The sequence below is a fragment of the Trachemys scripta genome, chromosome 5, assembly GCF_013100865.1.
Source record: "Trachemys scripta elegans isolate TJP31775 chromosome 5, CAS_Tse_1.0, whole genome shotgun sequence".
Classification (NCBI taxonomy): Eukaryota; Metazoa; Chordata; order Testudines; family Emydidae; genus Trachemys; species Trachemys scripta.
Genome location: NC_048302.1, coordinates 126067294 through 126093900, shown reverse-complemented (window position 1 = coordinate 126093900; position 26607 = coordinate 126067294). Strand labels below are relative to the sequence as shown.

The window sequence follows — 26607 nt, the reverse complement described above, 5'->3', positions numbered from 1 at the left end:
GAACCTCACTTCTTGCATCTGAAGAAGTGAGGTTCTTACCCACAAAAGCTTATGCTCCCAATACTTCTGTTAGTCTTAAAGGTGCCACAGGACCCTCTGTTGCTTTTTTCAGGAAGCAGAGACCCTTTCTCTCCAAAGAAGCAGCCAGCCTCCATAGCAGAATGGCCTCTTCTTTATATACACTTAAGGCTGGCAAATGGGTGGAGCTGTCCTGCCTTTTTCCTAGAAGAACGCCTCTGGGTCCTAGTGTCCCATGGCTCAGGCCGACACTGCCAACTTTTGTTAGGGGAAGTGGGATGTGGGATTCGCATGGCCCCTTCTGTGTCCCAAAGGGTCTGTACTGCCTGTCACAATCTTGTTTTCTATCTAAACTGTACCGAACACTGAAGAGCCTTCAGGTATTTACTCTTCAAATATCTGAGCAGCTCAATGATGATAAGCCCATTTCCATGTCTTGGTGACAGCTTTGACGATTATCTTAACGTGTCCTTAGCACAGTGTCAAGCTGTGACTTGGAGAGGCTCTTGAGATTCTTCCAGTCGAGCGTTTCCCTTGGTGAGATTAGTTCTTTATATCTGAAAGCATTAACTTGTCGTGAGCATTGTAAGTAAACCAGATGAAGGCTGCCTGACATGCCAGGTATGTGAGGCAAAATGTACTTGCAGAGCTGACTCTGCTGCACCACTCCAGCTATATAAATCCCCTTTGACGTCCTGGCAGTTCAAATAACATCGCCCAGCACTAGCTAGCAATGATATTCTCCATTTCTAGAACACATTTCATCTAAAGGCCTGGTCTGCGCTTGGAAGTTGTTTTGTTATAACTATGTCAGTTAGGGGTGTGCTTTTCCTTTAACAAATATAGTTATACCAATACAAGACCTTGGGTTAGGGTTGCCAGGTGTCCGGTTTTCGACTTGAACATCTGTTCAAAAAGGGACCCTGGCACTAGGTCCGGTTGACATTAGCTCTGGTCAGCACCACTGACCAGGCCATTAAAAGTCCGGTTGGCAATGCAGTGGGGTAAGGCAGGCTCCCTGCCCAGCTCCGTGTAGGTCCCTGGAAGTGGCTGGCATGTCTCTCCGGCTCCTACGCAGAGGGGCGGCCATGGCGGCTCCACGCGCTGCCCCTGTCCCAAGCACCGGCTCCATAGCGCCCATTGGCCGGGAACCACGGCCAATGGGAGCTGCCGGAGCGGCACCTGTGGGTGGGGGCAGTGTGTGGAGTCAACTGGCTGCTCCTTTGCTTAGGAGCCAGAGGGAGATGTTGCCACTTCCTGGGAGCCGCCCGAGATCAGCACCACCTGGAGCCTGCATCCCAAGCCTCCTCCTGCACCCGAACCCCCTGCCCCAGCTCAGAACTCCCTCCTGGATCCCACACCCCCTCCCACACTCCTGCCCCAGCCCGGAGCCCCCTCCTGCACCCCAAATCCCTCATCCCCGGACCCACCCCAGAGCCCGCACCCCCAGCCAGAGCCCACACTCCCTCTCACACTGCAGTCCCCTGCCCCAGCCCAGATTCCCCTCCCATACTCCAAACCCCGTGGCCCTAGCCATGAGGCCAGTCCTGCACCCCAAACCCATCATCCCCAGCTTCACACCAGAGCCCGCACCCCCACCCCAGAGCCCATATCCCCTCCCACACCCCAACCCCCTGCCTCAGACAGGAGCCCCCTCCACACTCCGAACCCCTGCCCCAACCCAGAGCCCCCCTCCCACACCCTGAACCCCTCAGCCCCAGCCCGGAGCCCCCTCCTGAACCTCAAGCCCCTCATCACTGGCCATACCCCAGATCCCGCACCCCCAGCTGGAGCCCTCACCCCCTCCCACACCCCAACCCACTGGCTCAGCCTGGAGAAAATGAGCGACGGTGGGGGAGAGTGAGAGATGGAGGGAGGGGAGATGGGGTGAGCAGGGGCGGGGCTCAGAGAAGAGATGAGGCAGGGGTGGGGCCTGGGGCCTTGGGGCGGGCAGGAGGCGGGGCAAGAGTGTTGGGTTTTCTGCAATTAGAAACCTTACCTTGGATGGATGCAGTTATATCAATAAAAGTACCTTATACCAGTATAGCTTATTCCCTTTCCCATGTGGGAATAGTTATACCAGTATAAAGCACCTTTACTCTGATATACTTTATCCACAGTAGGGCTTGGTCTATACTTAAAAGTTTTCCCGGCCTTGCTATGTTAGTTAGGAGTGTGAGGAAATCGTCCCCCGCTTCCCAAACTGATATAGCTGTGCCAGCAAAAGTCCTAGTGCAGATGTTGTTATATGGATAAAAAGGAACTTTTGCCAGTATAGCTTATTCTGTTTGGGTAACTGGTGTAAACTATATTGGCGAAAGAATTATTGGTGGCATAAGTTGCATCTCCACTAGGGTATTGGTTGGGATTAGACAGTGTAGCCCTCCTGACATATCTATACTAGCAAACCAAGTGTGGACAAGGCCTGCCAGGAGTGGTATTGCTTAATTATTCTGGTTGAATTACCATAGTACACCTTTTTAGTGTAGACAAGACCTATGACTCTTAAAGTGCTTCACAGATATTGCTTAATTAAAGTTAGTAGCACCCCTGTGAGGTTGCTAAGATGTACTGAGGGGAGTTGGTCAAAAAAAATTGTTCACAATATCCATGGGAAATGTCACTATTCAACAATGTTTTATTGGAAAAACATTTGATTTGTTTTTGTCAACTGAAAAATTTCAGCCAGTCAGGCAAAAATTTTCAGTGTAACAAAGAATGTTTGCCCAACTGGTCAAAACATTTTGATTTTTGGTTGCCAAAAAAACAAAACAAAACAAACTAAACAAACAAATAACCAAGAAGCTTTCGGCCTTACAGTTTTTCAATTTACACTTTAAAAAAAAATTAATCTGTATCAAATTCATCACTGTGAGGGTGGAGAATGCGTTTCCTGACCACCACTGAAATGCAGCCGCCTCTGGGGTGTAATGCAACACCACTACAGTATGGTTTAAGATGGGAAATTAAGAAGACTATTGTGTCCGTCTATGCTGCAGGCGGTACGTTAGCTGGTAGGCTTGTCAGCCCAGGAAAAACGAGTGTTACCCCTGAATTTGTTTCATGCCTCTACTGCCTAAGCTAAAAGACCCACCTCTGAGCCTTGGCTGCAGGAGGCTCACCAACCTCTTTCTATGGCCCCGACCACTAAAGGGGTAGAGAGCACCACACTGAGTGGGTGTGGGTTACATGGGTCATGTGAGAGAGGACACCTCCAATAGCACAGCTCCTCCTGTCAGCAAATATGGGTATGCTGGAACGTACTCAGAGGGAACAGTGCTAGCTACTGAATCATAAGCACCTTTTCCTTCCTGCAGTACTTAGAGGTCACTTGGTGATCTCCGATCCGTATATTGACCTAACCTAACCCTGGTTATTGGGCATGATCTGATGGGATTACAGCACAAGATAACATGATAGCAGGGTTGCACTTGCATTTGCAGATGAAGAGGGAAGTTATACAGCATCATCTGTATGCTCTAGTGTTATCCAACTATGTGTCTAAATCATTCTCTGTCGGACAGCAATTCTACAGCAGAAACTCCTTGTGGAATACGAGCAGCGAGTCTGACTACAGTACTTCGTCTGTTGGTCAGATTGATCCTAAGGGACAAATTCCTTCTTCACATGGGCTCGTGCATGACTCTGATTTGTGTTGTGGAATATACCTATGCGACAACTTGCTGGGTAACACCTGGCAAAGCCCTTAAGTTCTCTGTACACAACAGGTTTCTGAGGTTTTCTGGTCAATAAGAGTATCACCAGGCAGTTGTGGATGGGATGAGCTTTGAGATCCTCAGGTGAAAGGTGCTGTACCATAGAAGAGTAAAATACCATCACTGTACATTTGTGCCTTCCTCAAACAGCATGATTATAAACTGTCTGATTTCTCTTCACAGGTCAAATGGATGATGTACTGGATCATATTTGCACTCTTCACAACAGCCGAGACTTTCACAGATCTTTTTCTTTGCTGGTGAGCAGCAGACTGAGGTGGGGCGTTTGTAATGAGATGGGGAGGAAAACAGAAGGGTTTATAAGGGAACAGAGCTCCAGAGAGAGGATTATAAGGCTGTGTCATTTCCTGTGCAAGGGGTTAAATGTCAGGTGCATGGCGTGTTTTGCTTGGAGGACCAGCACTTCCTCTCTTAGCGCTGCCAGATTTAGGGGTTGGAAAATGCTAACGTCGGGGGAACTGCTCAGGGGCCTGTGAGAAAGCAGTTGACAGATGAGGGTCTGTCACTGTCAACAGAGGATGGCAGAGCCAGCAGCCCTCTTCTGCTGTGGACACTGGTGCAGGTGTTGGGATGGAGACAGGCATATGGAAAGGATGGAATGTGTGAGAAAGGAGAGGGGAACATGAGTGAGGGGAAAAGGGAAAGAGGGGAGAGAAAGGGATGGGGAGAAGGAAGAGCTGGAGGGAGGAAGGAGGAGGAGGAAGATACAAACAGGAATAAGACAAACGTCTTTAACTCTTTTTCCCGTCTAAAACTTTCTAATCCCTAGGGTAACCCAGTGTGTTACGTGTTCCTCTCTGTGCCTGCTCCACAGAGGATAGGAGTCTGTTGCAGGCCCAGTTGAGGGAGCTGCCATCTTGGCCGACACACTGGGAATGGAACTGGGAACCTCCAGAGCTAAAAGCATGAGCTGCTAAAGCTTAAGCTAGAGAGCCAGGGTTTTCTAGCTAGGGCTGTAGCAGATTGATATTCAGGCTGGGCACAGAGAGGTCTGTAACACACACTCAGCAGTGGGTTCCAATAGCAGGGGGTGTTACTTGTTCCTGCTCTGTCCTTTTCCTTCGGGATAGATGCTTGGGTGTATAGGGAGCACAGAGGAAAGTGACATTCTTTGTTTGCAAAGGGGTCGAGCCTGTGCACCCTGCACTTTCCTCCCAGTCTGTTTTCGTGCAGGGGGTTAGAAGAGGAGGAACACAGGCCATTGTTAAAGTGGGGTGTTGAAGTTTGGGTGCTCAGCATCTCTGCAAATCAGGCCACTTGCACTGAAGTGAGGGGGAAAACTCCTGTGGGCTTTGGATTAGGCCACTTAGATAGGTACCTAACTTCAGGCACATTTTGACCACTGTTTATACAGCCTGATCCAACGCCCATTGAAGCCAGTGGAAATCGGAGATGTCAAAGGGTTTAAAGTCCTTAATGCTTACTCATGTACTTCACCAAGGGCTCAGACCTACAAGGTGCTGATCACCTGCAGGGAGCACTCTTTTCAATGGGAGTTTCAGGGAGCTCACCACCACACAGAATCTGGCCCATAAGGAGGAATTATGTTGGTACTTCAGTGTGTCCTTTTTAACTCATTTGGGCCTGATCCAGGAGGTGTGACTGCAGCTCATATATGGACCTGAGCTAGCTTTCATCTAGCTAGCTTGGGTTCCAGAGATGAAGACGCAGCAGCGCAGGCTACAGCACAGGCTAGCCACACAAGTAATTGTGTACAGTTCCAAGCGGGCTTGTACAGCCCGTGCTGCTATGACGTCACTCAGTGAAGATTAAAGCTAGCTCGGGTATGTCTGGATAAGATGCAATCGCACATCCCATGATTGCAGTGTACACATTCCCTTAATTGAGGGAAATGAGACATGTAAACCAACTGCAGAAAACATGTCAGAAAACGGTGCTGCTAGCAAAACAAAAGGGAAGGACATGTGTGGTTATAACGGGAACATCTCTTATTAGTAATTGTTATTCTGTGGATATTACAGTCGTGCCAAAAATCCCCAGGGAGGATTGGGCCCCATTATGCTGCGCACGGTACAAGAACACACAATGACAGTGCCTGCATAATGTGAAAGGAATGATGGTTCGATTCTGTGATAAGTGCCATCGAAATGCAGAAAGGCAGAGAGAGACGAAAGGTGTATAAATAAAGCTGTAGAAGCTGGTTTGCTGGCGGGTGTGATAGGAAGTGTTCTGTCTGCACCCCAGGCCTCTAAGGGCTGGGAACACTGCAAAGGAAGCCTCCATGGCCCCTTTGTGCATACAGCACCCCTTGTCACTTAATTGGCTGTAAGGGTCCCTATGAAATAATGTTGCTGCTACCTGGCTGCCAGGAAAACTTTGCATAGCGCTCAGCCAGAGTCTGGGTGTGAGTGAATGTGGGGGGAAAGTGGGTGGTAGATCCTTAGGACACTCAGGTAGACAGAAACCAGCTTAAGCTATGAATCTGCCAATAGCTAACTGCCTTGGGCTTCTATTCTCCTCAGAGAAGCAGTCAATAAGAATCTATGTCATCTTTGTTTTCCCATAGGTTTCCATTCTATTATGAACTGAAAATAGCTTTTGTAGCTTGGTTGCTGTCTCCGTACACAAAAGGCTCCAGCCTCCTGTATAGAAAATTTGTACACCCAACACTGTCTTCAAAAGAAAAGGTAATTACAGGTGTTCAGGCCCTAACTGAGTGGATGGCTCCCAACAGTGGAATGAGTGTGTTTACCGTATGTCAGCTGTATCCATGGCTTTCATCTCAAGAAGATGAGTCACTGCTTTTTCTTTTATTTATTTTTGTTCTTTGATCTTCTTTGGGTTTGTTTTTTTTTGTATCAGCAGCTGCTGAGCTCATTCAGAATAACTTAACTACGTCTGGGCACCGGGGAACCTAGGAGGATGGGATACATGTATTTTGTTTTCCTTGAAAATACCAACCTGAAAATAGTTCTTCCTTGCATGACAAACTTCACAGTGTTGGAAATGCTGACTGAATGTAGCTGGGGTGACAATGTGGGTGAGGTAATATCGTTTATTGGACCAACTTCTGTTGGTGAAAGAGACAAGTTTTTGAGCCTCACAGAGCTCTTCTTCAGGTCTGGGAAAGGTATTCTGAGCATCATAGTTAAATGGAAGGTGGAACAGATTGTTTGGCATAAGTAGGTAGCACATATTCTAAGGGACCTCTCAAGGTAGAGTGGCCTGTTAACATCTCTGCAGTCATAGGACAAAAAGAGGGGGTTATTGGGTTACAGACTGTTGTAATAAACCATAAATTCAATCTATAACTCAGGCCTGATCTACACTACAGAGATAGGTCGACATAAACTAACTCTACACTACACATCTACACTAAAGTAGATACACAGGAGAGCTGCTGAAAAGGATCTGGACCACAAGTGGACTACAAGCTAAATATGAGTCAACAGTGTAACACTTTTGCAAAAAAAGCAAACATCATTCTGGAATGTATTAACAGGAGTGTTGTAAGCAAGACACAAGAAGTAATTATTACACTCTACTCTGCGCTGATTAGACCTCAATTGGAGTATTGTGTCCAGTTCTGGGCCCCACATTTCAGGAAAGATGTGGACAAATTGGAGAAAGTCCAGAGAAGAGCAACAAAATTGATTAAAGGCCTAGAAAACATGACCTATGGGGGAAGATTGAAAAAATTTTGGTTTGTTTAGTCTGGAAAAGAGAAGATTGAGAGGGGATATAACAGTTTTCAAGTACATAAAAGGTTGTTACAAGGAGGAGGGAGAAAAATTGTTCTTCTTAACCTCTGAGGATAGGACAAGAAGCAATGGGTTTAAATTGCAGCAAGGGAGGTTTAGGTTGGACATTAGGAAAAACTTCTTAACTGTTAGAGTGGTTAAGCACTGGAATAAATTGCCTAGGGAGATTGTGGAATCTCTATCATTGGGGATTTTTAAGAGCAGTTTAGACAAACACCTGTCAGGAATGGTCTAGATAATATTTAGTCCTGCCATGAGTGCAGGGGACTGGACTAGATGAGCTCTTGAGGTCCCTTCCAGCCCTATGATTCTATAAAATGTAGCTCCCAGTGATGTAACTTCCCCACTACACCGACTAATAACTCCACCTCTGCGAGAAACATAGCACTTAAGTCTATGTCCGTGTAGACTCTGCGTTGCTTACATCATCTGTTGCTGCCTTTCAGAAACTGTCCCACAATGCCCCGCACTGACAGTTAAATGGGTGCAAGTGCTCCTGGTCAGGGTGCACACCGTGGACACAAGGAGTGTAGTGTGACAGATTCAGTTACTGCGGTGGCTGTACGTTGACATGATGTAGGTTGACTTAATTTTGTCGCGTAGCCTTGCCCCCACTAACCTTCTTTTTGTCCTATGACTGCAGAGGAGTTAATGGGCCACTCTACTTAGTGTGTGGTAATTACTTTGTAATTACAATATGTGCTACCTACTTATGCTAACCAATCTGTTCCACCTTCCATTTATCTGTGGTTCTCAGAATACCTTTCCCAGACCTGAAGAAGAGCTCTGAAAGCTTGTCTCTCACCAACAAAAGCTGATCCAATAAAAGATATTACCTCACCCGCCTTGTCTCTCTAATATCCTGGCTCCAACGTGGCCACAACTACACTGCATGTAGCTGGGGTGTCATTTCTGGAAGTACTGCCTTCTCCAGGTTAGGGGAGTGGGGACTGGGTGGGAGTGGGGCCTGCTTGGTTTTCTATTCCAAGCTGTGCTAGAGAGTTGCCATGTGATCTTGAGACAAATCACCTAACTTGTCTGTAAAATTGGTATAACAAACACTTGCCTGTGTTGCACGTGCCACTAATGTTTGTAATGTGCTTTGAGATCCGTGGATAATAGGTGCTGTATTCATAGTACTTCTAGACATGACGACATAACTCCAGCTCTGGTATTCTGGGCCGTGTGTTGCCATTGGTGTACCTGGGGAACTTCCGTTGACGGGAACGGGATGATGTTGGCAGATCTAAGGCATCACGTGTCCCTTTGAACGTACTGTCTGAACATGGGCATTGATCATGTGGCATATCTGTATTTTAGACATAAGGAAAAGAATAATTACGGTTGGGAAAATAGTGCCATGCTAGCAGCCTAAGAGATGGAAGATTGCTGCGTAGCTATCTAAACAGGCAGTGTCCTTAGAGCGGCAGTGCACACTCTTCCCTGACTGCATCGCCAATGTGCCTCAGTCTTGTTCTAGGGGGCCCATTTGTAAGGTGCAGAGTGGAGTTCAGTCCCCATGCTTGCTCCCTCTTGAGCACCTCTGCTTAGCCTGCCTACAAGTGGGATGGGGAGAGCTGAGATGTGAGCTCCCGCCCATTAAGGAGCGGGCTGGAACCACCAAAGCCAGACACTCAGGCCAGCAAACAGCCATCGGACCGTAACAGCTCCCAGGCGCAGCTATCTCTGGCTAAATTCAAACCCGTGACCTCGCAGGGGAAGGCCCCGCAGCCTGTTACCATCCAGTCTCCTGTGTCTTTGAAGGTTATTTCGATAACCATTGTACTGAATGTAGAAAAGCACACAAGCCCAGACACTGCCCTGGTGGCTATGAGCGTTCTGCAGCATTGTTATCCAGTAACCACTAAGCCCTGTAGGCCCAATTCTCCACTCACAGGATAAAAGCAACTCCCAGAGGTTTCAGTGGAAGCTACTGCTCCCCTGCCGTCCTCTTTTCCTTTTCAAGTACTGGCTGTAAATATCTCTCCAGCTGGTGGGAAGGAGGGAGGGAGATGCCCACCTCCATGAATGATGGCCTGACCCTTGAGAGAGAGGGCAGGAGGTCTGAACTCTTCCCTCTTGTGCTTTTTTTGTCTTGCGCGACAGGAAATTGATGACTGCCTCGTCCAAGCGAAGGATCGGAGCTACGATGCCCTGGTGCACTTTGGGAAGCGGGGACTGAATGTTGCAGCAACGGCAGCCGTGATGGCGGCTTCCAAGGTAACAGCTGGGAGAGCGCTAGTCACGGCGGTGCCGTTAGCATCTCAATCGGGTCTGGGTCCATTGTCTACGGTAACAACACAGCGGGGTGGAGAGGAGGAAGGCTGGGCGGGGGAGAGTCCACAATTCTTTCAGTGGTTACGATCCTGCTGCCCAGCGTCCTGTACATCAGCCTCATGGGTGTGTCTTGGGATGAACACATTATGCAAGACCACAATGCTGTGGAAGTCAATGAAGGGGGTAAACGCAAGGGGCCATGCTTTGCCTTCAGGTCTGTGTGAGGGCCTCTGCTGAGCAGGACACTCTATCCTTATGATGATGCACAATTAGATTTGCATGAGTGATACAGATTGATCATACCCTGGAACAGTTATCACACCAGGCTGGGCAATTACTTAATGACTCCTTTGAGAAAAATTAAGCTCAGCTGTCCAGTTATTTCCTGCCCCCTTTCTCAGGAGAAAGCACAGAGTAGGACTGAGGAAGGAGCCCCCACACTAGGCCTGTTTTTGTTTCATTGGATTGTTAAAAATGCTGGCTAACATTCTGACCTCTAATTTGGATGCTAACATCAAATCAATGAAATCTGAGGCTTCTGAACATTAAATGATCACCTGCTGGGGTCAGGAAGGATCTCTTCTTTCATACCCTATACAGCATTATATGATTGACTAGGTTCATTATTACGTTGAGTGAAGGGGAGATTACATTCCTTTGAAGCAGCAGATACTGGTCACTTTTGGAGACAGGATGCTGGTCGTGATGAGAAATGGTCTCATCTGACGTGGCATGTCCTGTGCTCTAGTCCTGGGTTAGATCTAGTACAAGAAAAAGCCGTGATCTGTTTTCTCCAAAGGTACAGCAGCAGTTTGTAGTAGGAAATGGACGCTGTTATGGTTAACGTGGGAGTCCAGAGACCTGGATTCTGATCTCTGTCACAGGCTTTTTGTATGATCTTGGGCATATCATTTGATCTCCCTCTGCCTCAGTTTCCTCATCTGTAAAATAGGAATACCACGTCCCTGTATCATGGGGGACTGAGGCTGAATACCTGAATGTTTGTAGAGCACTTTGAGATCCTTAGATGGAAAGTGCGCTCGATATGCAAAGCGGACACCCACATTGTTCTGTATGGCATCTGTACTGTTACACACTTGCCTGGTGCTACAGTAATATTGAGATCTGTTTTAAATGTGCAAAAGCCAAGAATGCTTATTTTGTTCTCTGCTCACAGTCGTCTGTTTCTAGATGTTGAGCTGACATGATGCTGTATGTGTGATGGTCCCTACAAACCTCCACACAACAGTGAGACATTTGGCTGACACCTTGGCGACACCAAGGCCTTTTATGGCACTCTGGTAGCATAAAAGGGCCTTAAAATGGGCAACAGCAGTCCACTGAGAGTATCACTGACTCTGTACTGCCTTTTCTCCCAGCACGTGGTGTAGATGCACTGATGTCCCTGGTGCACTGCACTATGTCTGTCTCTGCTTTCCAGGGCCTGCAGGAGTACGTGGAAGGAGAGTATAAGTTAGAGCAGCCCTGAGGCTGCTCTGATTTACACTTGGGGCTCGGCAGGGCCCTGTCCAACCCCAGAATATGGCCTGAAGCCTTTGTGCCCCACCTCTCCCTCCCTGCCCTGAGCACAGGAACAGAATAATTGAGTCTTGGGCCCTTTCTCAAAATGCTTGTATTCCACCTTGCAGGGATATGTACACAGCTCCAGTGGTAGCAGGAGGCCCGGTGGAAGGGAGGCTGGGGATGGCCGTAGGGAAGAAGGTATGCAGTGAAAGAGGGGGACAGAGTAGTTTTAGGGATGATAGTTTTCCTTGATCTAATGGAGATCCTTGTTCAGTGTTAGAAGAAAGTATCTCTTTCTGTGATTCTTTACCATTGTCACACCTTAGCTTTGGTTCTTATCCTGCCCCTGTCTCTGCAGTATCTGAGCGCCTCACAATCTTCAATGTATTTATCCTCACAACACACCTATAAGGTAGGGAAGTGCTACTGTCTCCATTTCAGATGGGGAATGGAGGCACAGAGAGGCTAAATGATTTGCCCCGGGTCCCAGAAGAAGTTGATGGTAGAGCATGGACTTGAACCCAAGTTTCAGGCTTGGGCCCTAACCACTGAACCATCCTCCCTGTCTACGACATATTCAAAGGCCTACTCCTAGGGACAACATTTTAAATTAGGCTAGTACCCATAACAGGTAAGAAGTTTTACCTAGCTGCTTGTTTTCAGAGGTGGGAGAGTGGTTTAACGGCTAGCTCAGGGGATTAGTATTGGATCGAGTTGAGGCAGTTGTAACAAAACAATCACTCTGTTCTATTCCTAGCTCTGGAAGGGAGTTTAATCTAATGGTTAGAGTAGGGGATGGAGTTGGGATTCCTGGGTTCTGCCATCAGTTCAGTGTTTGGCCTTTGACAAGCCATTCACCTCTCTGTGCCTCAATTTTTTCACCTGAAAAGTAGGTATAATACTTCTCTGCATTCATAGGTGTTGAGTTTTAATTACTTAATTATGGTCTGGAGAGCACGTCAGGGTGACAGACAGTGAATAAAACCAAAATACAGCTGTCATTAAGGGGAAATGTTTCTCACCACCCTCGCACACAAGTTTAGAAAGTGCCCTACCCCCTATTTCAGTCGTCAGCTCCGGGACTCTCACTGGCTTGTCTCCCCTAGCCTTTGGAAGGTGCTAATACATATTAATAGCCCCGTGGAGACAAGGCAGTTTGCCTTTAACACGTGTTAAAGTGCTCAAGTTGAAGCCCAAGGCTGAAGTTAGGCCCCCAAATCCATATTTCAGCACCAAAATAAGTGGCCTGGTTTTCAGAAAGTGGAAAATGTGGCCTTACCAAGTAGAGAAAGGAAAGGTCCATCCCGTGTCCTACTTCAACTGGAATAACAGGACAGAAATAGATGCTAAGATATCCGGGGCCCCATCCTCAGCTGGTATAAATCACCGTAGCATCTGTTAATCTAGGTACGAGGCTCTAGCCCTAAGTTTATTGGGTGCAGGCCCAGTTAAAGTGAGAAATGGACTCAGATCTAAGTACTCTTGAACTTTGAGACATACCCCCTTCTTTTCCATCTCTCTGGTGGACTAACCGTGTCCCCTGCCAGACCAAGATGCTACAACAGGCTAGAATATACGTGCCTCCTCCTTAGCTCAGTCAGATCCTCCACTGGCCTGACTGATAAATGGCCTACATGTTTGATTAGCTGGACACAATAAAAAAAACAATTGTGCTGCCAGGCAAAAATATAGGCCATTACTAGACAGGTGAGGGGCTCTCAGAACCCCAGGCCGCTTGTGCCGATCTCCCTCGCTTGCACGTGCTCTCGCTCTCATTCTCTCTTTCAAGATGAGTGGTACATTTCTGAGGATTTCTGAGTGGAGACAAAGTCAGACATCTGGTGCTGGGTACTCAGCGCAGAGTCTTTGTCCCACCACCTTGCATCCCCCTTGTGTGGCACCACAGTCCTTCCCTCAGCACACGGTGACTTCAGGAGGGTAAGAACTAAGTGGTAGGATCCGGTAACGAGGTAAATCCTGATGTGCAGCCCCCTTACCTTCCACTAGTTCAGCCCATTGCCCTCCGAGGGGCACAGAGCTCCGGCCCACTAACAAGATGTGTGCCAATCACCAACTCAGACACTTGCTCATATGTTGTCTCTCTTTCCTGGCCCTTCTTCTGTTTTTTCCTTTTCAATTGTAAGCTCTTCCAGGCTGGGACTACCTACCAACTGTTTGCACGGCACCTGGAACAACGGGCTCTTTAGGTCTACTGCTATATTGATGATGATGATGATCATGAATGGGGAATAAAAACCTGAAACCTCCTGCACCAGCCACAGTGTTTTGGATGGGGGAAAAAATGAGATGGAGAGAAAGCATGCCTGACTGGCATTGATGAAAAGCCCGTTTGTGCCTAATAGGTCTGAGAGATTGTCCAAGAGTCTGTCATGCGTGTGAAAATATGACCTGAAACACTGCCAGGGTTGGTGGTAATTCTGGCTGTCTGCTAGCTGGCTGGCTGGCAGCACACACACATCGCCCTGGATCTCCAAAGCCTTTAGGGCCTGATCCAAAGCCCACTGGTGTCAGTGGAATGACTCCTATTGACTCCACAGGGCTTTGAATCAGGCCCTCAGAAAAGACCTTTGCTCTAGCCTGTCTGTTTGGGCCAGTTCTTCCTCTCTCGGCAAACTCCGTCCCAGTTCTCAGGTACCAGCAGGCTTCTAGATCCCACCTGGGAGAATGCTGCCTTGGGCATAATGCGCCGGAGGAGAGCTGCAGAGCTCTCTCCTTCAAATTGCATGTGGAGCTGAGTGATGTGGGGAGGGAGAACACTGCATTGGGCAGGGTGGATTTCCTTCCTTTGATCACATGCGTAGAGCCCTCTTTGATAATTAAAGCCCTCTGTTTGTGGTAGATTCACCCCGTGCCTGCCTGTCTAAGGTATCTGATGAAAACTCTGTTCACAGCGCTTAGCACATCCATCAAGGTGAGGGCTGCATCGTGTCCCTAGTCTTTGTGGTCAGGATTTGCAAAAGTGGTAAGTGATTTTGGGTGCCCAGCGTGAGGGACCTTAAAGGGGCCTGGTTTGCAGGAGGGGCCAAGCACCTGCCCTGTTAAATCAGGCCCCCTTTAAGTGTCTCAAATTGGGCACTCAAAATCAGTGGTCACTTGAAAAGCCTTGGCTTCGTTGTATGGGGCTAGTCAAGAGAAGGACACACAGCTTTCTTGAAGCATATCGTCCTGTGCTGGCTATTACAGCATTTCTCAAATTACCTCAGTGCCCTGGCAGCAGGGCTCACCACTGCTTTGGGTTTCCAGAGGCCTTTTTCACTAACTACACTACAAACCAAACACATACTCAAACTCTTCGCTGCACCACACCCAGGGCAGGGCGGCTGCTTAATTTCCCCCCTTCTGTTGGGTGTTTTTTTGATGTAAATCCAGCCCCAATCAAAGGTGAAGATGACATATAGCCAAGGCACAGGAGGGCAGAGCCATGCTGCAAACATGGAGAATGGAGAGAGTAGATTAGGAGGAACTGTCTGCCAGCATTGAGGTAAAGTCCCCAGGAAAGGAAATGAACTGCACAAACAAAACGGCTGGATGTAATGAACACACACCATCATGTTACAGTGAGCAAATTTCCGTTTCCTTATTACTGTCCTAGTATTATTTTTTCCACACTCTGTCGTGGTTACAGGGAAGCTGTGGAATCAAGACTGAATGGAGCATTGATGTGTCTGTGTTCATATTGCTCTATGATGGCTAGTCTGTGGAGGCGATAAATCTTAATACTATCACAGCCCTTTTAGCTCATGGGGAAGAGGCCTCTATTTTAGAACATCAGGCCCTGGGTTCTATTCCCATAGCTTACGTTTGTATCCGCCTATGATGGCTTCTGGGTGCAACCATCAGATCTTTACAGTGTCTTTAGTAGGTATAGCGCAATTTCTCACGCTGCCTCCCAATGGCCAGAACTAAGATAGCTGCCAACATGCCAATTAGTGGTACATGAACCTCACCTAGCACTGTTTCTAAACTGGCAGTAAATGCAACAGCACTTAGCTGCTGTTGGCACCAATGGGAATTCCTCATATGGATTTCAAACATGCCAGATTTGATGCTCATCGGGTGAGGACTGCCTGGCAGTATAAAGAGTGAAGTGGTGATACTTGGTGCTTTTGATGCAAGCACTTTACAAACACGTATGACTGTTCTTATCAATGGCTATTAGCCAAGATGGTCAGGGACATAACACCAGGCTCTGGGTGTCTTTCAGCTACCAGAAACTGGGACTGGATGACAGGATGGATCACTCAAAATTGCCCTGTTCTGTTCATTCCCTCCAAAGCACCTGGCATTGGCCAGTGTCAGAAGACAGAATACTGAACCACTGGTCTGACCCAATATGGCTGTGAGTTAGGTGTTATTTTCCCCATCTCTCAGATGGAGAAACCGAGACAAGGAGAAGTTAAATAAATAATTCATCCAAGGTTACAGATGGACTTCCCTGCCCATCCTCTCTCGCCACTCCGTGCAACCGCATCTATATGTCCTCTCTGTGGTCATTCAAGGGCACTGCTCTAGGCTCCTGGCTCCTCAACCATCACCTTTGTAGGGCAGAGATCCGTATCTCCCTCCTCACCAGGATTTTTTCTAGGCTGCTCAGTTCTCTGTCTACTGTGTGATATCCCCAGTAAGCAGCCAGACAGCCTAAATAGGCCAGCACTTGCCCTTTGCTTTCTCTTCCGAGGTTATGAACAGCATGATTGCTAGCAGTTACAAGTCACCACACAGCTCTTTATAAGCAGCCATATTTATTCTTAAGGTGAGAGCACAGGGCCGGCTTTAGGAAGTGCGGGGCCCGATTCCAACAGTTTCGACGGGGCCCGACAGGGGTGACTTAAAAAAAAAAACCACATAAAAAAACCACGCGGGGCTTGTACTCACCCGTCCGTGCTCCTAGTCTTTGGCGGCGGGTCCTTCACTCACTCCGGGTCTTCGGCGGCACTGAAGGACCCACCGCCAAAGTGCCGCCAAAGACCCAGAGCGCCTCCAGGTGAGTAAAAATTAAAAAGGTGCCTCTAGCCAGGGTAGGGATTGTCTGCCACTTGCCCCCCACTCTGGGTGGCCCTGCCACTGGACGCGGGGCCCTCTTAGGCGCGGGGCCCGATTCGGGGGAATTGGTGGAATTGGCCTAAAGCCGGCCCTGTGAGAGCATTACAGAGAAAGCATATTAAAACAATGAGAGAACCTATACACATGCTAATAAGGTCCCAGCGTGGTTAAGCACTGGAATAAATTGCCTAGGGAGGTTGTGGAATCTCCATCATTGGAGGTTTTTAAGAGCAGGTTAGGCAAACACTTGTCAGGGATGGTCTACATAATACTTAGTCCTGCCTCGAGTGTAGGGGACTGGACTAGATGACCTCTCGAGGTCCCTTCTATGATAATAAGCTTACCAGAGATCCAGGGCCGGCTCCAGCATTTCTGCCGCCCCAAGCAAAAAAAAAAGCCACGATCGTGATCGGTGGCGGCAATTGGAAAAAAAAAAAAAGCCGCGATCAGCGGCGGCAGTTCAGCGGCAGGTCCTTCGCTCCTAGAGGGAGTGAGGGACCTGCTGCCCCCGAATTGCCGCAGGTGCCGCCCCTCTCCCTTGGCCGCCCCAAGCACCTGCTTGTTAAGCTGGTGCCTGGAGCCGGCCCTGCAGAGATGACCCCCTGACTCCAACAAAGGCTCTGTCAGGAAATTAGTCCTTCAGACCCCACAAAGAGGTTCTTCTGTGGTTACAAGTTCATAACAGCCTTGGCTTAGAACCAGAACAACAATGAATAGTTCAGTCTCTCTTTTATACAGCTCGGGCCTTTGATCTTGGCCTAGTGAACAAGTGATCAGTAGACAATGGTCCCCTCTTCCAAAGGCTGGGTTTTTGTGTAACTGGGGTGGATTTCCCAGGAAATCCATGACACCTGTATTGTCCCAAAAGACCAAGGATGGTCCAGGCCCACAATAATATGTAACCTTTGCATTTAATACAACAGGCTCCAAAGACACGTAATCTTAATTCAATAAGGTTTTTCAAGGATATTGCCATAGCTTTCACACTAACCTTCTCCCATCCTCCATCGTCAGCCACAGAGATGCTCATGCATCCTTGGCACATCACTGCCCCCCTCAAAACCTTGAGCTGGCCTGGATTACATTTGCCCTGAATGCATAGGTGCTGACTTTTATTTTTCCCAGTGGGTGCTCCACCCCTGCTCTGCTCCACCTCTTCCCACCCCCACTCCACCCCCTGTCTCCCAAGCCCTCCCACCAGCCGCTTGCTGATCAGTGGCCAGCCCCGGGGCCGCCAGGAACTACTGTGACTGGTGGATGCTGAGCACTTCCTGTGCCCAAATGTATATTGTTCTCAAAACTTATCGGTGCATTGTCACAAGAGCCTTCTTTTTTCCCTTTCTAGGTCTCTTAGCGCCTTCATTTATTCTTACATTTGGACCAGCAAAAAGGGCAGGTAACCTGCTGAATTCTTATACTAACTCTCAGGCTAGCACCAGAGTCTTGCCTACATGCTCAGCGTTTAGCTGATCGCCATATTTGGGGTGGGGAAGGAATTTTCCTCCAGGGCAGATTGGCAGAGGCCCTGGGGGGTTTTCGCCTTCCTCTGCAGCGTGGGGCACGGGTCACTTGCTGGAGGATTCTCTGCACCTTGAAGTCTTTAAACCACAAGTTGAGGACTTCAGTAGCTCAGACATAGGTCAGGGGTTTGTTACAGGAGTGGGTGGGTGAGATTCTGTGGCCTGCGTTGTGCAGGAGGTCAGACTAGAAGATCATGATGGTCCCTTCTGAGCTTAAAGTCTATGAGTCTAAATGATTCCCAGTAAGACTAGTGTGAAGAACGTAATCATCAAAACTAAGCCAGGACTAGCAAACATTTCCCACTCAGATGAGATTGTCATGGGAACACCCAATGCCTGCTCAGCTTACAGTGTGTGGCTTTTGTGTACTCGCCTCTAAAATCCTCTCCAGTCTCATCAGCAAAATAGCTTAAAAGTCCTTTGCTGGTAATCAGGTCAAATCCAACAGTTAGTCAGGGGGGTTGATAGTTTGTTTTTTCACGTAACTCCTGTTGTTGCCGCTATATTGGCTAAGTTGCTGTGTTTGCTTTTCATAGCAGAATCCCCCATACAGCTGAGGGGGCAAATTCTGCCCTCACTTACACCAGTTGGTGCAATTCCATTGAAATCGATGAGGCTGCACTGGTGTAAATGGAGGCAGAATTTGGCTCAAGCGTTTAGATATCGAACCCCCTTCTGCAAGTGTTCACTAGCTGCCTCATCACTTACTGTACTGGACAAGCCCACAAAAAATTTGCCACTGGTTAGGCTGCTGGTGTGCTGAGACCACAGCCTGTCATGGTGACCAATACTGTCTCATTGTTCTCTTGTACTCCCTCAGTCTCTCTCAATCCATCTGCTGTCTCTTGTTTTACACTTCGATTGAGCGCTCTTTGGGGCAGGGTTTGTACAGCGCCTAGCACGATGGGGTCCTGATCCATGTCTGGGGATCGTAGGTGCTACTGATAAAGAAAGAAGGATACATAATAATGTGCTCCTGGGTAAAGTCCCATCAAAGCCAGTGGGACCCATAATTCAGTAGCAAGCACTACTCCCCATAGTAAATGTCTGTAGTACTGAACCCACTGTGTGGGTGCAGATGAGTCTGGTACTATATATGGGTCTGCTGAACCAAAGTTATGGAGATAGGAGTATTAATTTTATTCAGCATAATGCTGCATATGTGGTGGGGATGGGTTGGTGTTCAGTTGCCCATCAAGAAACCACTGATGCTAAGGTACAGTAACTACAGGTTGGCCACATGTGATCATCACTGGATGGCTTAAAAATTTCCCTTTCACTAGTGGTGTTTTGTTACTTTCTTTATTGGGCCTGTCCTGTGGTAGGTGACTTCTGGGTACTCTTCTGGCTCCGTCCATCTGTTTCTTCATTTCAGCAGGTGGGTACTGTAGTTGTAAGAATGCCTGATAGAGATCTTGTAGGTGTTTGTCTCTGTCTGAGGGGTTGGAGCAAATGTGGTTGTATCTTAGAGCTTGGCTGTAGACAATGGATCGTGCGGTGTGGTCTGGATGAAAGCTGGAGGCATGTAGGTAAGTATAGCAGTATAGGGTAGTGTTTATGTGACCATCACTTATTAGCACTGTAGTGTCCAGGAAGTGGATCTCTTGTGTGGACTGGTCCAGGCTGAGACTGATGGTGGGATGCAAATTGTTGAAATCATGGTGGAATTCCTCAAGGGCTTCTTTTCCATTTTTTCATGTTCTCTGTGTATATGTATCTTCCTACTGTATTTTCCCCTGCATGCATCCACTGAAGTGTGTTTTAGCCCACAAGAGCTTATGCTCAAATAAATTTGTTAGTCTCTAAGGTGCCACAAATACTCCTTGTTCTTTTTTCTGACTTACTGTAGACCTGGCCCTTGTGTCCCCTCTAAAAGGCTGCAGCAAGTTTGAGAACAAAATGGCTGCTGAATTCTGCAGCCCGAGATAATTTTTAGAAACTTAAAGGTGCAGTAGACTGAAAAGAAAAAAATAGATTGTTACCATCACCACACAGACACATTGTAAAAGGGCCATTTCTATTTATTTCATGCAGGTGATTCCCCTTCTTCAGCTGCTGGTACCAAAAGATGGTACTACGGAAGTCAGCAGAGAATGGCGTTTTATTTTTGTTAACATAGAATGCTGTTTTCCAAGCTGTGTTTCATAGAGTACCCCAGTGGTTCCCACAGTGAAATAGTGGGAGAACCTAGAGGTAGGGGAACCACAGGTTGAGAAAGGAGGTGGGTCCCTGAGAGGATTTTTCTGTTATGAAGTGGGCTGTAGGTTGGAAAGTTTAGAAATCACTAATCTAGAAATTATGTAGGGGACTGTGTGTGCCACCACATTATGACAGTAGTTCTGAGCACTGATGTGGCACAACGTCTGGTCCAACTTAAATCTTAGATAGAAGCCTTTCCGGTTGTTTCTGAGAGCACCAAACACTTTATGGGATAGTAGGTTCAGTTTTCCAGTTACCTCTGTGTGAAGCAGATGAGAGAGGCTGGCAGATTGGTACCTGTGGATTCCTATTCTAGGTGGTACCATTCCATCCTATTGATATCAATGTATAGGTGAGCCAGGTTGACTTCAGTGTAGTTGTGTTCAATGTACCAGTGGGGAGTATTTCCCACTATTATTTTCTGATTATGAAGGGTGGTTGATTTCCTTATTTAAAACAAACAATTTTTTTATTTTTAACTACAGTATTTTACAGAAGTGTGAGTGTAACCCACACACTTCCTGGGTGTGGTGTTCTGTCCCCTCTAGTGGCACCGAGACCACTTAGAGAGAGATTAATGAGTTTGCTCTACCGCCTTAGCTAACAGCCAGTTGGTTTTTAGCTCATGCGGTAGAGGCTCATGCACTAAGCTCTAGAGGTCCCAGGTTTGATCCTGCCTGCTGATGAGCAGGGGCTGTTGGCATTGCATAAGCACCTAATCACTGTAGTAATACAACTGTAACCAGCAGGGTTTGAATAATTACTGTAGAATACCATAGGGTGGTACGTGTGTATAGGTAGGGTGTATGTGTAAAATAATCAAGTGTTGTATTTAATCTAGAAATGTGATTTGGGGCATTAAAAAGTGGGATTCTAATGCAGAAGACTTGAATTAACCTATTGTTGTCTTCTACAGCAGGGCCAGCTCCAGGCACCAGCTAAGGAAGCTGGTGCTTGGGGCGGCCAATACAAAGGGGCGGCACGTCTGGGTCTTCGGCGGGAATTTGGTGGTGGGTCCCTCAGTCCCTCTCTTCCTCTTTGAGCTGCCGCTGAAGTGCCGCCCCTTTGGAAGAGAGGGAGCGAAGGACCCGCCGCCGAAGAATGGCACGGCACGACTGAGCTGCCGCCGATCGGCTTTTTTATTTTTTATTTTTTTTCCGCCGCTTGGGGCGGCAGAAAACCTGGAGCCGGCCCTGTTCTACAGTAGTGTTTTGGGCCCTTAATGCACTATTTTTATAAAAGGAAAGCTGAAGTGAAAATGGCATTTGAATCACTATAGTATTCCTTATCTGACCATTTGCACCTTAATTTTCTAAAAATTTTCTAATTTTTCTTTATGTTAAAAGGACACTATCAAATGTACTATTATTTGCCTTATTGTGACCTCACCTCAGTGTATACTGGTGTCACTCCATTGATTGCACTGGAGTTACTCCTATTTTACATTGGTACAAGTGAGATTAGAATCAGGCCCCCTATATTTTTAAAAGTAGTTTTTTCTACACTGCTATAAATATTATCTTAGAGTATGACAACTGAAAGAATCTTTATAATTGAAATTTATTTTTCACCATGTATGCAGTTTGGTTACTTTTTGAATATCACTCAGTTTAACTAATGACTTCAGGATTTCTTGTGATAGAAGTATGTTGCAGTGTTTGGGTTACAAACAGTGCTGGGGGATGCTGATTTTTAGATGGGATTTTTTTTTTTTTTAAACTGGACTGCATTCCTTTAAGCACCAACCATTCTCATAGAAAAACAGTGTTCCTGTCTTTCAGGAATATACCTTCTGTGGCTTGATTTAAAGGTAACCTGAAAAGGGAAATAAATGAACGTGGGGCCTTCATTGCTTCTTTGTGCGGTATGGAGAAGCTCTGGAATGCTTCTTGGTTTTGAAAAGGATTTTGCTGTAACATTAGAAATTCAGATCTTGTCTGCCTTGGAGATGCTCTGAGCAACTGGAGAAGTAGTAGGCTGCTGCCATGCAGAAACCATGGAAGTGATGAACTTAGAATGACAGTGATTTTGATCTAGTTGGTTTAAATCTCTATTTGTTTTTTTTTTTTCGGTTTGTCAAACACCTGTTTAACTCAAACACTTGCTTCTTTCATTAAGGTCTGAAGCAGCTCCTGGGACATACAGCTGAGCCAACCTAAGTTCTCCAGCAAAAGTCTGAAAGACCAGACTTTAGATCATTGACAGCACTAGAGGAAAAAGGAAACAGAATGAATTGTTTTACAAACCCATTTTCTCCCCCCTCTGTAGGGGGGAGCATCCCCACTTGATGAATTCCCTCCTCTCCTCCTGAAGGACTGCAGTAACACAGGCTACATCTACACGGCAGCACTTACGCCAGTGTAGCACTTGTGGTGAAGATGCCCTAAGCCAAGGGGAGAGAGATCTCCCGTCAGCTTAACAACTCCTCCCTCTGAGAGGCGGTAGCTATGTTGGCTGGAGAAGCTCTCCTGCCGACATAGCACGGTCTACACCGGCGCTTAGGTCGGTATAACTTACCAGGAGTGTGACTAATCCGCACCTCTGAGCAATGTATAATTTACATGTCTCAAAAGTAACCTGTAATGTAGACAAAACCTTAGAAGGAGGGGGGCTTAAAATGTGTCCTGGACTCTGACTGGTGCGTATTGTTTGTTTGACCAGGGACAAGGGGCTCTGTCTGAGAGACTCAGGAGCTTTAGCATGCAGGATCTCTCAACCATTCGAGGAGACAGCAGCAGTCCTGTGCCGCCTCCAGTCACTGTACGAACAAGCAGCAAACAGAGCAAGCCCAAAACATCCAGAAGTGCATCAGAAAGCGCGGGCGGCTCAGGTAAGTCTTGGCATTTTCCTCTGTCTTGTGTTGTTACCTGAAGTTTTTTTTCCTCCACTCACTGATCCTCAAAGTGGAGCAACAGAGGAATGCAGGAAGCACTGGCGATGTAGAATCATAGAATATCAGGGTTGGAAGGGACCTCAGGAGGCCATCTAGTCCAACCCCCTGCTCAAAGCAGGACTAATCCCCAGACAGATTTTTACCCCAATTCCCTAAATGGCCCCCCTCAAGGATTAAACTCTCAACCCTGGGTTTAGCAGGCCAATGCTCAAACCACTGAGCTATCCCTCCGGTGTAATCAATGCCAGGAAAGGTGTCTTACAAATTCCCTTTCACGATATGGCCCAAGTCAGACAAGTGGCTTGTAGGCAATTGTTTTGCAGTGACTGAATTGTCCTGCCTCTAGAGGTAGAAATCATTTTAACAGCTGTATCAGTACAGATATTGTAATGCTTAAGTTCACAGGGTAGCGTCACAGCTTAGTGTCAGGGCAATTAAAGGAGGGAGCAAGATTGCTGTGTGATGGCCACCATTTTGGCAGACACCAAGGATTGAACCTTAAACTTCCGGAGGGGACAAGCATGAGTTTCTACAGCTTGAACTAATGCAGTGGCTCTCAACCTTTCCAGACTACCGTACCCATTTCAGGAGGGACACCTCACTTAAAAACTATTTGCTTACAAAATCAGAGCTAAAGATACAAAAGTGTCACCGCCCACTGTTACTGAAAAATTTCTTACTTTCTTATTTTATAATTATACGGTAAAAGGGAATCAATTGGAATATAAATATTGTACTTCTATTTCCGTGTATAGAGCAGTATCAACAAGTCATTGTCTGTATGAAATTGTAGTTTGTACTAACTTGGCTAGTGCTTTTTATGTAGCCTGTTGTAAAACTAGGCAAATATCTAGGGAAGTTGATGTACCTCCTGGAAGAGCTCTGAGTACCCCGATGGGTACATGTACCCTGGTTGAGAACCACTCTTCTAAGGGGTCGGACTCTGGGGCTGGAGACTGCAGCAGATTCTTATCCTCCTCAGGGCAGCACAGAGCAGGATGTATGATGCACATAGACAATATAATCCTGCCGCAAGATTGTGTCGATCAGGACAAACGTGCCGAGCTGACAGCTCTCATGTACCAGTGGAGTCCAGTGACTGCTGAATGTGGGTGGGTGAAATTGACACTCGGAGTCCATTTATCGTAAGGAGTAAAGAGCGTAGGGTAAAATCTTCAAAAGTACTTAAGTGACTTACGCACAAGTCCCATTTTCAAAAGTAACTCAGGAGCTTAAGTCTCATTGAAAGTCAGTGGGACTTAGGCTCCTAATTTTCTTTTGAAAATGGGACTTACGCCTCTATGTCACCTAATTTTGAAAATTGTACCCATGACATGGTGTGTATCTAGTGTGAATTAGGTACACCAGTGCCTACCCTGACTGTCTTCTGAATCACACTGAAATGTACAGTAGATATTATGACAGTCATATTTTAAGATACTGCACTATAGACAAAGACAACTCATAAATAAACCCCCTATCAATGTATGTGTAAGGATAGATGCCAAGATTTGAAAGCTATTTATGAGGGATGTCCCGTAAGTGTGGGGGAGGGAGAGGAATAGAAGCAATTGCCTCTGAAATGTATTTGATTAGATTCAGCTTCTAGGAGGACAAAGCAGAAAAGCAGCACAAATTTTGCTTTGTCAGAAAAGTGTGGAGGTCAGAAGAGGGAGAGATTTCATTATAAAGATTTTTGCAAGTTCAGGTGTGAAAAGCTTCGTAGGCCCAGATCCAAAATGTGTGGCTTGAGCCATCTCTGCAGATAAATTAATCTGCAAGCTTGTTAGATAGTGGATTGTCCCAGACAATGTTTTCCAGAATTCTTCTATATCACCCTGAGGCCAAAACTCCTGTAACTCCCTGCTTGATTCTGGGTTCTTGAGAGGTTAGGTTCTCCTGGAAGGCAGCAGGTTTGTCAGCCTTTGGAGGCTGGTCAGTGAAGTGGAAAGTAGAGTTGTTTGAAATCTAGCAATTTCAATTTCTGGTGGGGTCTCTGTAAATGTTTGCTGGGTTTCAGATTTATGTGAATTTGCACCTCAACCCCTCCCACCCCCAAGTTTTGCTTTGAGTACTGGGATCTACCGGTAATGTCTGTTCCTTGGTTACCACCATCATCATATTTGAGCACCTTACAAATTCTTAAGATTATAAATCACAAGGATCTCTGGTGATGTTTTTTCCATCCCCCCATTTGTAAGGGTTTGTCTATACACAAACCTACACCAAAATAATAAAATTGCTTTTAATTCACGCTTCTGTTATTCCAGGGCAAGTTTGTGTGTGAACACACTTGGCTCCAATTTGTGTGTCATATTTTGATTGATTAACAGGACACTCTCAATCTGAAATAAGAGGGTTCACAACAACAAAATAGGACATTCTTAATCCAAAATAAGTGATCGCATGCAGACTTCCACCAAAATAACCAGTAAACCTGCTTTAGATATATGTTTGATTTTGTGGGTAGACCAGCCCTGGTGTTTTGTTTTAAAGTGTGTGACACTGGGCTCAAACGAACTCAAACTCACTCAACATTGCTGATTTTGGCCTGGTTTCACACTGACGCCAGACACTGACCTTGGGTCTTCCCACAGCTGGGCCCTGAATAACTGAACTGTTCATGAACCATTCAGCAAAGCTGGGCTGAGTTCAGAGTTCCTCGCAAAAATCAAGGATCCAGGTGATTTGTGTGTAATTTGGTGTTTTGTAATTAAATTTGTAAACAGTGTATGTGTGCAAGTGAGAGGGAGAGAGAGATTTGCCAGTCAGGTGGTACCATGTCTGGAGAGCCATGGACAGGGGTAAGCAGCTGGACTTCCCACCCTACTGCAAACAGAGTGCACTCACACTAGATACAGTCCAAACTGCCCTCTTTCCTGGAGTTTGCCTCCCAAATTAACAACAAAACACAAATATATCTATGATGTCAGTGGTGCCCTCTATCTCACAAACATTTACTGTACATCTTTTTATACTACTGGGTTAGAGCTAAGAGGACTCAGCTGCTCTGACATCAGAAGGAATCAGCAAAAGTATCTCTGCCTCTGTGCACAGTACTCGACAGGGTGACTCAGCTGAAAGGCTTTGCATTCCTGTAAAGGGTCTGAGAACCTGCCAGACAGTTACAGTGACAGCAGTAGCTAGATTACAGGGGACAGGCATAAATCTCCTACAGCTTCAAGAGGATTTACAGAAATCCTGGCCCATGCTAAAATATTGTAACAACCGGGACTCGGTATTGCAAGCCTTCTGTAAGTGGAACTCCTGCTTTGTGAAGAGAGTTATTCCAGCCTGGCGTGCAGTACTGGGTCCCGCGTTTGCAAAAGAGGAAATCTAGGGTTACCATATTTTAATTTAAAAAAAGGAGGACACTCCGGCCCCGCCCCAACTCCGCCCCTTCCCCGCCCCAACTCCGCCCCTGCCCCTTCCCCAAAGTCCCCGCCCCACTCTGCCCCCCCCCGAATGCGTCGCCCCCCTGCTCCTCCCCCTCCCCTGCTTCCCGCGAATCAAATGTTCGCGGAAAGCCTGAAACAGGGAGGCAGCAGGTAAGCTAGGGCTGGGCTGGGGCGGGGCGCGGCGCAGCCCAGTCCAGCCCCCCCGGCCGAGTGGCTCCCTCTGGCGGCCGGCCGGCCCAGGCCGAGAGGCTCTGG

General features: G+C 47.0%; 1 protein-coding gene across 5 annotated transcripts in view; it reads left to right on the top strand.

Annotated features, from left to right (window-relative positions):
* Nucleotides 1-26607, top strand: part of REEP1 (receptor accessory protein 1) — a gene marked incomplete in the record, with an annotated part of 101850 nt that overhangs the window by 42556 nt on the left and 32687 nt on the right. For all 5 annotated transcript variants that reach the window (XM_034771280.1, XM_034771281.1, XM_034771285.1 and 2 more), the window contains 4 exon segments: nucleotides 3918-3994; nucleotides 6283-6403; nucleotides 9584-9697; nucleotides 22723-22891. In XM_034771280.1, the coding sequence (XP_034627171.1) occupies nucleotides 3918-3994; nucleotides 6283-6403; nucleotides 9584-9697; nucleotides 22723-22891 (481 nt within the window).